The sequence below is a fragment of the Mustela nivalis genome, assembly GCF_964662115.1.
Source record: "Mustela nivalis genome assembly, chromosome: 9".
NCBI classification, from domain to species: domain Eukaryota; kingdom Metazoa; phylum Chordata; class Mammalia; order Carnivora; family Mustelidae; genus Mustela; species Mustela nivalis.
Window position 1 is genome coordinate 67,900,391 of NC_139028.1, and position 12,944 is coordinate 67,913,334.

Here is a 12,944-nt window from a genome sequence, read left to right on the forward strand (position 1 = left end):
TGCAAGTTGGTGCAGCCACTTTGGAGAACAGCGTGGAGATTTCTCAAGAAATTAAAAAGAGAGCTTCCCTATGACCCTGCCATTGCACTACTGGGTATTTACCCCAAAGATAGAGATGTAGTGAAAAGAAGGTTCATCTGTACCCCAATGTTCCTAGCAGCAATGGCTACAGTCACCAAACTGTGGAAAGAACCAACTTGCCATTCAACAGATGAATGGATAAGGAAGATGTGATCCATATACACTATGGAGTATTATACCTCCATCAGAAAAGATGAATACCCAACTTTTGTATCAACATGGACAGGACTGGAAGAGATTATGCTGAGTGAAATAAGTCAAGGAGAGAGAGTCAATTATCATATGGTTTCACTTATTTGTGGAGCATAACAAAGAACATGGAGGACATAGGGAGAAGGAGAGGAGAAGGGAGTTGAGGGAAATGGGAAGGGGAGATGAAACATGAGATACTATGGACGCTGAAAAACAACCTGAGGGTTTTGAACTGTGGGGGGGGGTAGTTTGGGAAAGCCAGGTGGTGGGTATTATAGAGGGCACATATTGCATGGAGCACTGGGTGTGGTGCAAAAACAATGAATACTGTTATGCTGAAAATAAATTAAAAAACAAAAACAAAAACATAGAGCTCTACCCACAGGGATATGGAAATTTTCCGTCCCATACTCCAGGTCCAGGGACATGGACCACTGTGAGAGGTTCTTCCCAGAGGACTAGGTTCTTATATAAATCTTTGACCCTGGCTATTGGGAACTCTGTCACAAGCAGTTTGCAGTCTGTGGTATCCAGTTCTTGGTAAACGATTTCTCAGATGCTGGGCAGAGGTAGGTGAGTAAGTCACTATTTGAGCTGGGTTCACAGTGGCAGTAACAGAAGTGGCCCATGGGACAAGGGAGATCTGGTGGCTCAGCCAGTCTTTGTAGTTGGAGCCATCTCCAAGTGGTGCAGCAAAAGATAGAGGAGTTGTGTAAAGAACAACTTGGATTCATAACTGCATTTTAGTGACTCACAGAAAAATACACAGCAAAATACTCACAGGGCTAAATGACAGAAGGACATCAGTGAACCCAAGAACCGATATATAAGTACAAACATTTAACAAAGAATGTCATGTACAAACATGAAGGGATGCCAATGGCAAGTCTCATTACCTGGCCCAAATGAAATCTTCCCTTCCCTACATCCTTGTATTTTGTCATCTCAGAGGTGAACCTCCTACACTGGGAACAGGGATCCTAGTGGGAAGAGGTTACAGCATATCCAAGAAAGCAGAACAGACAGATTGAAAGAAGGGAAGCCTGGGAACCTGATACAGAAGTTATTTAATTCTGCAACAAAGAATAGAAGCCAGTCCCTGGTTTCTGGTTTCAGTCCCAACAGTTTACCAGAAAGTTGAGTATCTGAAAGAAAAAAGAGAGAAGTTCAGAAAGAGAGAGGAAGACAGTGCCCCAGAGTTACTCTGAAGATAAACTTAGAAAATATACATGGAAGTTCTCATTAAACAGAAAAATTATTAAGCACCCAAAAGGGGAGGGTGACTGCATAAGCAATGATAATGGTTACAGTAGAGGCAATGACCTAAACAGATAATAATTTTTGGCAGTAACAATAAGATTGTTGACCAGGAACATTCTGAATCCATAGTATATTTAGAATACCAAAGCACATTTTGGAAAGTTTCCCTATAAATACTGGTTTAAGAAAAATGGAAGGAAAACTACAACAGCAGAAACCTTGTATAAACCAAGAAGCAAAATTCTGGCATTACTAGAATTTAAGCTCCATGAAATTGGGGAATTCAACTCAATCCCTACTGCATGCCCACATCTGGAGCAATGCTTGGTGGATAGTAAGCACTCTATAAATAATTTCAAAATGAACTAAGGGACTCAGAACTGGGAACTTATATAATGGATGAAGGCAGAGGGTGGTAGTAGTGATAAGTTTGCCAACGATATTAAATATAGAAGGTAAAAAACAAATGATTGGGAGAAGTTATTAGAGCATATAACAATCTGTAAAATTTTAGAACCTTGATACATAAGCTTAATCTTTTATTTTAAGAATGGTACAACAAACCCAGCTAGGTGCAATAACCTCCATACCCCTGCTCATCCTAAGTGCCATGCATGAGGAGTTAATGGAGGACATCTCAAACTGTGTATGAGTCCTCAATCCCTTTCCCCTAGTCTTGCACAGAGCCCCTTGTTCCCTTCTCTTAGGATGTGAATCACTACTTACACTTTATTAACAGTCACATTTATTAATAGTCACATTTTATTAACAGAATTATATTAATTAGATACATGTTTTTCAAAAGGAAAAATGCCGAGAGACTTTGGTGAAGAGGGATGAAATATGCAAAAAGTAAGACAGAAGATTACGGAAGTTTTACTCTACTCAGTTGTTGTAAAGGGGAGGAAAAATAAATTTGACAGCTGTTTCTGAAGGCTAACCCTATTAACAGTTATAAAGTTGACCTACTACAATCTATCTTCATCACTAACATCATCCCTAACCTGGATGTCTGCGATAAACTTCTAACTGACCTGACTACAAATGCACTTGCTTCCTTTAATAATACATTTTTTAAAAGGTATTATTTATTTATTTGACAGAGACAGAGAGAGCACAAGTAGGCAGAGCTGCAGGTAGAGGGGGAGGGTGAAGCCGCTTTTCACTTAGCAGGGAGCACAATGCAGGGCTTGATCCCAGGACCCTGGGATCATGACCATAGCTGAAGGCAGCCACTTAGCCGACCAAATCACCCAAGCACCCTTTAATAATACATTTTTGACAGTGAACCAAAGTGATTTTTTTAAATGCAAATCATGTTACACTACACTTTATAATCCTACAGTTTCTTCTCATTGTTTCTAGGACAGAGAGAAAAACGTGAAATTAACCACAAGGGCCTACAGGATCCCATCACTCCTCATTTTTTGTACCACCTTTCCCATTGACTAGAAATATTTTTCTCCACTTATTCCTCTCTTCCACTTACAATTACTGGATTCTTAGCCTTCAGCTATCAATCGAGTTAATGCTTCCTCAGGAAAACATTCCTTATGAACCCTGTCCTGTTTAGATAACCTCGCAGTGCTCAGTGACTCTTCTTTGAGCCCAATTGTTACTTTTCACTTATTTAAATGATTAACGTTGGTCTCTCCCATCAGACTACATGACCCATGAAAGCAGGGCCGGGATTTGGGTTGGGTCACCTAGTACTTTAAGCACTAATACTAGGCACCTCATATTTGTCCAGTTATAGTTAATCATGTTCAAATGGAGAATTGTCAGAAATTGATGACTGAATTTGAAACATGAGAGAAAAGAAAAGGATGTCTCCAAGATCTCTTGCCTGGGATAACAGGTATATAGCACCATTACCCAAAATTGAGGAAAAGGAGCAGAAAAGATTTCAGAATAGAGGTGACCATTACTACAGAGCTTGTTGGATAAGATGGGCCTCAGTTATATGTGGGAGAGACATCTTGTAAAGTAAATGGAGATATATAGAGAATTTGGAAAGAAATCTTGTAGAAACAGATTTTTGAGAATCACCAGGAAAAGATGTAGCACTTGCAGTTAGAAAAATTCATGGAATCATCCTTAGGAGGCACCTAGGTGAGTAGACCCTACAGACAAGGACAAAATACTGCTTAAAGGAAAAATGAAGGAAGATGGGAGCAAGTACATTTCAAAGAGTATTATGAGAGTTAGAATGAAAACAGAAGGAAGAAGTGTTTTAAATGCCAAAATAGTCTTGTTGTTTTATCCAATCTGTAACGCTGTGCTATTTTATGGGAACTTTTAGGCTACTCACTTTGAGAGTGATTATCAAGAGATACATATTTTTTGACATCGTGTTTACTGTGAAGTCCTTGTTTCTATAGATTGTCTCCATAAATTTCAGTTCAATGACACTCTTGGGTTCTTTCTTCTTTTATAGAAACCCTCTTAATATTTATTGTAGTGCCAGCTTGGTGGTCACATACTCTTTTAAACCTTGCCATTCTTGGAAGCTCTTTATCTCTCCATCCATTTTGAATGTCAGTCTTGCTGGATAAAGTATTCTTGGCTGCATGTTCTTTTCATTTAGCACCCTGAATACATCTTTCCAGGCCTTTCTGGCTTACCAGGTTCCTGTGGACAGGTCTGACGTTATTCTGATGGTTCTTCCTCCGTATGTATAGACTCTTTCCCCCCTAGCTGCTTTCAAGATTCCTGTCTAAAATTATGATTCATCATTTTCACAATCAGGTGTCTCAAGGTCTTTCTAGATCCTATGATCTTGGGGACAGACCTTTCTGCCTCTAGGATATGAACGCTGGTTCCATTCCCCAGATTGGGAAAATTTTCATGGAGAATTTGTTCAACTATATCCTCTAGTCTTCTTTCTTTCTCCTCCTCCTCAGCAATTCCAATAATTCTGATGTCAAAATGTTTCAAAGCATCATTTATTTCCCTAATTCTATTTTCATGGCTTCTAAGCTGCTTGTTCCAGGCCTCCTTCTGATCCTTTTTCTCTATCAGCTTGTCCTCTAGATTACTAATTTTACCTTCTGCCTCAGTTACCCTAGCTGCTAGAGAATTTAGATTAGATTAGAACGCATTGATAGCATTGTTAACATCTTCCCTGGTAGCTTTTACTTTTGCCTTAATCAATTTCATTTTGTCATTAATGGTTTTCTCCAGCCTAGCCATTGCCTGGATAATTGTTAGCCTGAATTCCCTTTCTGACATTCTGTTTATGTCCATATCCAATAGCTCTGATGGAGAGGACACAGTCTCTGAATTCTTCCTCTGTTGGGCATTCCTCCTCCTAGTCATTTTGGTAAGAGATGGCTGAGGGGATGTGTAGTTGAATGTATAAGAGAATAACAACAACAACAACAAAAAAAAAAAACTAAGAGAGAAGATTCCATGAAGATGAGAAGGATGTTAATAGATGAAGAATTTATCACTCCCTGGTTGTAGCCATGCCACAACCAGTTAACTATCTTTAGTTATTTCTTGTCTCCAGGCAATGGAGTTATAAGGTCTGCATGAGATGCAGTCTCAAGTCCAGAAAAAAAAAAAAAAAAAAAAAAAAAAGAGCATGCATTCTCAAACAGTAGTTACTTGCAATGGACTAAAATTTGAAAGCTTTACTGCAATATACTAAACTCTGTGTGTGTGTGTGTGTATCCGTATACATGCTTCATTGGGGAGTGAACATTATTTCTAGTGCATCACCAAAGGATTTTTTTGTTGAATGAGGGATAAACATGAATTTTATTCCAAGCCACAGACAGTAGCAAGTTTTTAAAAATTTAATTTAATTTAATTTAATTTCAGTGTTCCAAAATTAATTGTTTATGCACCATACCCAGTGCAATACATGCCCTTCATAATACCCGCCACCGGGCTCACCCTACCCCCAATTCCCTCTCCCCTCCAAAACCCTCAGTTTGCTTCTCAGAGTCCACAGTCTCTCATGGTTTGTCTCCCGCTCCAGTTTCCACCAACCCACAGCCAACGGCAAATTAAAGTTTTATCCCAACCATAGAAAAGAGAGAACATTTGTAGTGGAGAAAAAAGACAAAGTGAGATTTGAAGTTCAAATGCAGAAAAATAAGTAAGAAAAGACTAAGTTTCCCGAGGCTAAAGTATAAGATAAGGCCAAGGGAGAATAAAGGCACAAAGCCATCTGTAGTATATACTATGGTATCCCTCTGAGATCTGCTTTTGAAGGCCTATCCCCCATCCTTCAGCTGCTGGAAATATCAGATGCTGAGAGTTCACATCTGTACTCCTTCCTGGAAGGAACTACCTCATTCAAAGTTGTGCCCCATCACACAGGGTAGCCTATGGCAAGTGACTAGATACCACAGGAATACAAATAACTGGCTTCCTTGCCTCATTGTGGGTTAACTTAGAAGGGCTATTCCAATGTGAGATTAAGAGTCACTTATGGTTTGTCTCCCTCCCAATCCCATCTTCTTTCATTTACTCTTCTCGTACCCACTTAAGCCCCCATGTTGCATCAACACTTCCTCATATCAGGGAGATCATATGATAGTTGTCTTTCTCCGCTTGACTTATTTCGTTAAGCATGATACGCTCCAGTTCCATCCATGTTGTCGCAAATGGCAAGATTTCATTTCTTTTGATGGCTGCATAGTATTCCATTGTGTATATATACCACATCTTCTTGATCCATTCATCTAGAGCTTCCATTGTATCACTGGAGGTATCAGATGCAACCTCATGAAAGGTCAATTTCTTCTTTGAATTAATCTTACCTTACTGACTTGTTTACAAATATATTTCCCTAAAGAACTCAAGCCTCCTTCTGCACACCATGCTATACCTCTATCAACAGAATTCAATTTGAGACACTATATATAATAATAAGAAAGATTGTTATTTCTACTCAACTTTCATTTGCTAATTAGTGCCTTCTATTAATTAATGATCACTGCCTATCATTATATCATGTATCATGATACCATGGAGATAAATCTAACATTGGTTTTGACCCCAAGGAAATTACAGTAGTAGATATCTACCAGTTTTCCAGGCTAGAGCAAGCATCAGAATCACCTGAAGGGTTTATTAGCATTTATTGGGCCCCACACCCAGAGTTATTGGTTTAGTGAATCTGGAGTAGTGTCTAAGAATTTGCATTTATAACAAATTATCAGATGATGCCAATACTTCTGGCCTAGGGACATAACTTAAGAACCACTGATAATCAGTGATAATTAACATGACAGATAAATAGACCTCTGGAAAAATACCAAAAAGAATAATCCTGAAATAAACCAGTTGGGGAAGGCTCTCTGGATGGTATGTCATTAAATCTGGGCTAAGAAATATTTTGCTGACTGGAGCTGGTAGGGAAGATTTCCTCATCAGGAGAAATAAGAAGAATAACATGGAAATGAAACTATGCAAAAAATCTGAAGTTCAGTTTGACTGAGGCATGGAGGTAAGAAGACTACATGGGTAGGTAATAGTTGATGTTTAAGAGTCTTTGGTGCCATTTTATAAAATAATTGACTTTTTTCACAGAGGGCATTATTTCTGGTTTTATTCTTATAGATCAGAGATGGCAAACTTTCTCTAAAGGGAGAGAGAATACAAATTTTTAGCTTTGCTGGCCAGAGGTCTTGATCACAACTGCTCAGTTCTGAGATTGTACAGTGGAAACAACCATAGAAAACATGCAAATTAATGGGAATGCTCATGTTCTGAAAAAAAAAAAAAAACTTTATTTACAAATACAGGTGCTGGGTCAGAACTGGCTTATAGGTCATAGTTTATGTCCCTAGAGGACAGAGATTTCACTTGCTTATGATAATGACTCTGATAAAAATAGTATTTTTATTTTATTTGTGCATTCACTAAAAAAGAGAAGCTAGCTTATACTTTAAGTCTAGAAATTATTTTCTTCATTCACAGGAGAACCTACACAATTTTTCAGTTGTTCAGCTTAATTATGATAAGAACATTTAAGTCATTATGAGATAATTGGCTAATTATGACAATGTTAGTAAATAAATTCAAATCCCTAAACAAGGAGTTTAAAACTATAAGTGAACAATATAATTCTCCAGAGACAACATTTTAGAAAACATAATTTCTAAAACAAGCTAATGGTCTTAAGGTTAGAAATAACAATCATTTGGTTAGAAGCTGCATGTCCCAAAGACCCGTGTTTATGTCACAGGAACCAGTGAATACATAAAATTAAACTTAAGCACGAGTTTGCTCCTTTCACTAATTGTTTCCCATTGCATTCTTATGGTAAATATTCCTTATTCCTTCCTATTTCACTGATAGATTAAATCAGTTAGCCCTGTAGTTTAAGTTTTGTACCAATGAAATTTTCTCTATAGTTTCCTAATTAATACTATTGTGATATATAACCTCTATTTTTCTTTAATTTTCAAAATAGCCATGGAGGAATTAAATATTTTTAACTAATACTAATTGCATTCCACATTTAGTGGTATGATTATCATATTGGTATTTGTGGTTCGTCCTCTAAAAGCATCACATGGGAGGAAACACAAAAACTGAAAAACCAAGTAAGACAATTAGTAATAGATCAGTTTCACAATGTTGGTCAATCAAGGTATCTTGAAAAAAATAAGAATAGTGAGAAAATAGGAATAAAAATGTATATAGAAATATAAATATGTAGGGACACCTGGGTGGCTCAGTCAGTTAAGTGTCTGCCTTTGGCTCAGGTCATGATCCCAGGGTCCTGGGATAAAGTCCCTCATTAGGGTCCCAGCTAGGTGAGAAGTCTGCTTCTCCTTCTGCCTGCAGCTTTCCCCTGCTCATGCTCTCTCTAACAAATAAATAGATTAATTAAAGAAATACAAATATGTATAAATTTCAAAAACAGAAGCAGCAGGGCTTAATAATTAGTTAGAAGTACTTAGAATGAATAAAAACTTATTCAAAATTTTCTAATATTTGTAATTGGAAAGATGTTACATGTTAATAGAAATAAGAAATACATTGCATGAGAAGTAATAGGAAATTAATGGCAGGAAGTGGCAAGAAGCATAGAAAATGGTGGTCTCAGGAAATATTTCTCCTTCTCCACCTCTTCCTCCTCAGTGCTGACATTTATGTAGAATCTATGCAGGGCGGAGTAGGGGTGACACATGTCTACAACTTTGAATTCTCAGAACAGCCCACATGATAGGTGTTGTCATTCCCAATTTACATATTTTAAAAGTTGATGACTAATAGAAGCAATTATTGATTCGGATATAGTTACTTTTTAATTAACATACAATGTATGATTTGGATGTAATTTTTAATACCTTGGCCTGAGCTTCATTTGCCTCCTCTTTAAGTGGGGACAATAGTGGTACCAATCTTGGACCTGTTTTAACCTTTATAGAAAATAATACTTGCAAAGCCCTGAGCAAGTACTTGGTGTATAATGTTGGCCAGACATTTTTCTTCCTAACAACCTGAGTTATTTTTCTTCTTATTAGAATGCAAAATGACATTAATTCTCTGACAGATGAAATATCAGACAGGGAGTAGAGGGGCATAGACAGGTGAATCTAGTTAAGTGTCATTGGAGGGGGGTGAATGGTGTGCGTACTGACTTCCATGGGATCAGACCCCATTAGAAGGAAAAAACTGGACTAACACAACCAAGGGGGTGAACACCTCATAACACATTTTCCCTCCTTCAGCAGAATTGTAGCACATCTTTGGAAGCAACTCCACAGTACATTATTATTTTTTTAAATTAGACATGCAATGAGCAAATGCCAATCCAAATGACATATCCACAGCAGTTCTTGAGCCCTTTCAAGAGGCCATGTCACGAGAACTTTATTTCTTTAAAATTGGTACCACCATATTAGAACCCATTGCACTCAAAAAAAAAAAAAAAAATACCAAGGCAAAACATGCAGCACTGCCTTAGATGTAGCACTGCCTACATGCAACAAGCCCAGGCCCTGTAGGTATCCCACCCAAGGCGCAGCGTACCCCATAGAATATATCCAGTAACAGCACAGTTTCTAATGGTTGCACACATCTGATAATCCCACAGGATCTACCATGTTATAGATTACGTCCATGGCACAGGGCCAGTTACAACCTGACTCAACCACATGGCACACCAGATGGATTCCACTCTTATAGTAAACAAGCCCGCTGCCAACTTCAAAACATTAGCTTCCATCACTGTATCAGGGAAACTAGCTGTAGCCTTAATATAACCTACACTGTTCCCAAATTGAGGCAAGTATCTGGCCTTGGTATTGCTCTAACTTTAGGAAAGATAGACATATCATAACTATCCAGGCTGCATGAAGGATTATCCATCAATATAATATAGTGTGAAGAAGGCAGAAAAGAAGTTTAAAAGCCACAAAGACCCTTTAAAATTTCTGGGAACAACCAGTGTTAAACTGTTCAGGAATGGGAATGTAATACAACCCAGTGAGTGATAAGACTTGGTAGTTCTAGGAGGGGTATTACTTCTCTAGAATCACATAATAGTCTCTCAATGTGTCTATATTTCTTTTTTTAATTTTTTTTTAAATTTATTTACTTTCAGCATAACAGTATCATTATTTTTTCACCACACCCAGTGCTCCATGCAATCCATGCCCTCTATAATACCCACCACCTGGTACCCTGACCTCCCACCCTCCTGCCACTTCAAATCCCTCAGATTGTTTTTCAGAGTCCATAGTCTCTCATGATTCACCTCCCCTTCCAATTTACCCCAACCGCCTTCTCTCTAACTCCCCATGTCCTCCATGCTTTTTGTTATGCTCCACAAATAAGTGAAACCATATGATAATTGACTCTCTCTGCTTGACTTATTTCACTCAGCATAATCTCTTCCAGTCCCGTCCGTGTTGCTACAAAAGTTGGGTATTCATCCTTTCTGATGGAGGCATAATACTCCATAGTGTATATGGACCATATCTTCCTTATCCATTCGTCCCTTGAAGGGCATCTTGGTTCTTTCCACAGTTTGGCGACTGTGGCCATTGCTGCTATAAACATTGGGGTACAGATGGCCCTTCTTTTCACTACATCTGTATCTTTGGGGTAAATAGCTAGGAGTGCAATGGCAGGGTCATAGGGAAGTTCTATTTTTAATTTCTTGAGGAATCTCCACACTGTTCTCCAAAGAGGCTGCACCAACTTGCATCACCAACAGTGGAAGAGGGTTCCTCTTTCTCCACATCCTCTCCAACACATGTTGTTTCCTGTCTTGCTAACTCCATTCCTTAGCTCAGATCCAAACATCAGCTATCCAGGCCTCCACATTTATGGGGTTCCCTCCTACATAGCATCTCCTTAATTTTTCAGGTCTGCTTTGCAAGTATCATTTCCCTGAACCATCCATCTCACTCTCAGTCCTGTGATATTTTACACATGTGCATACACACACACACACACACACACACACACACACACATTCTTGTTTATGCTTTATATCCTGATTAACAGACACAAATAATAATAAATATTTGCCATGTGCAGGTTCTTCCTTAAAGAATGAAGGGAAGAAAGATGGGAGACATGCAGGAATTTGCTGTATTTGGAAATGTTCTACATGACTTTCTATGTAGGTCAGACAAATACTTTGAAGTGAGAGTGTCTTTTTAACTGTGCCTCATATCGCCTTTCTAGGTTTCCTCTGCTATATTATGGAATTAAAGAATGGATTTTCTGTTTCTCCAGAAAATAGGCAACATGCTATGAAAGATGCCAGGGTCTCTCTCTGGAAACAAGAAAAGACCTGCAAGAAATGTGTCTATAACTAACTCCCAGCAATATGCTGCGTTCCAACAATACACAGTTCCACCCTCCCTCCTTCCTTCTGGTGGGGATTCCAGGGCTAGAAGATGTGCACCTCTGGATTGGCTTCCCCTTCTTTGCAGTGTATCTGATAGCGCTCCTAGGGAACATCACTATCCTATTTGTGATCCAGACTGAACACAGCCTCCACCAACCCATGTTTTATTTCCTGGCCATGTTGGCCTGCACTGACATTGGCCTCTCCACAGCCACCATCCCCAAGATGCTGGGAATTTTCTGGTTCAATCTCAGGGAGATTGGGTTTGGTGCTTGCATCACACAGATGTACACTATCCATATATGTACTGGCCTGGAGTCTGTGGTGCTGACGGTCATGGCTATAGATCGCTATATTGCCATTTGCAACCCCCTGAGATATAGCATGATCCTCACCAGTAAGGTGATAGCTATTTTGAGCATAGTCATCATAGTCAGGACCTTGGTGTTTGTGACTCCATTCATATTTCTCATCCTGAGATTGCCTTTCTGTGGTGTCCGGGTTATCCTGCACACCTACTGTGAACACATGGGCTTGGCAAAGTTGGCTTGTGCTAATATTAGGATCAATATTGTCTATGGCTTGATTGCTTTTTCAGTGGGATACATTGATCTTTCTGTGATTGGGTTCTCCTACGTCCAAATCCTCCGAGCAGTCTTCCACCTCCGCTCCTGGGATGCCCGGCTCAAGGCACTCAGCACATGTGGCTCCCATGTCTGTGTCATGTTAGCTTTCTACCTACCAGCCCTCTTCTCCTTCATGACACACCGCTTCGGCCACAACATCCCTCATTACATCCACATTCTTCTGGCCAATCTGTACGTGGTCGTTCCCCCTGCTCTTAACCCTGTTATCTATGGGGTCAGGACAAAACAGATAAGAGAACGTGTACTAAGGATGCTTAACCCTCAAGGCTATTGACATTTGCCCCAGGAGAATTTTCTACGACAGTTAAGGGAAATAATAATAAGATCAAAGCAGAAGTAAACAGTGGAAATATTTTTGTAAAACTCCAGCACTCCCACACAGGCCAATCACACTGTACTTCCCCTATTTATCCTATTTGTACACCTACTGGAAGCCATAGTTCAAAGCTTCTAAAACTCTCTCTACTTTGCCACAAAAAGAATACAAAACAAAACAAAACATAATACTCACATTTAAACCACAGTGATATTACAAAATTCCTAAAGGGAGAAAAAGGTTTGCAAAAAGGTGTGGCCCTGGTAACTGCCTTGAATAACTTCTTTCCACATGGAGTTTCTCTTCATTCACATGTCAGAAGAAGTTCATGTCTTGAAATGATCTGGGGTTTCATCAGTATCTAGTAGCAAGAGAAACCAACTTGGAGTCATAAGATCTACATTTAAATTCAGGCTCTGGCCTTGCTTGGAAGATTTACCTGACAGTTTCACTTAGAGCTCTTTGAACTTCAATATCCTTGCCAATAAAATGCTATAAAGCAATATTAATCTGTCACTGTGAAAAAAAAATGGTTGAAAAAAATCTTTGCAGATTGTAAAACATGAAAATATTTGGAAACAAACAAATGTGCTTCTAGCACAGTTGTTACTTCTACCAT

General features: G+C 38.9%; 1 protein-coding gene across 1 annotated transcript; it reads left to right on the forward strand.

Moving 5' to 3' along the window:
• Nucleotides 1-11,341: 11,341 nt before the first annotated feature.
• On the forward strand, nucleotides 11,342-12,283 carry LOC309840177 (olfactory receptor 52E5; the record flags this gene model as incomplete). The annotated part of the gene is made up of 1 exon (XM_082682251.1): nucleotides 11,342-12,283. One exon carries the CDS (start codon nucleotides 11,342-11,344, stop codon nucleotides 12,281-12,283), a length of 942 nt encoding a protein of 313 aa, XP_082538377.1.
• Between the last annotated feature and the right edge of the window lie 661 nt (nucleotides 12,284-12,944).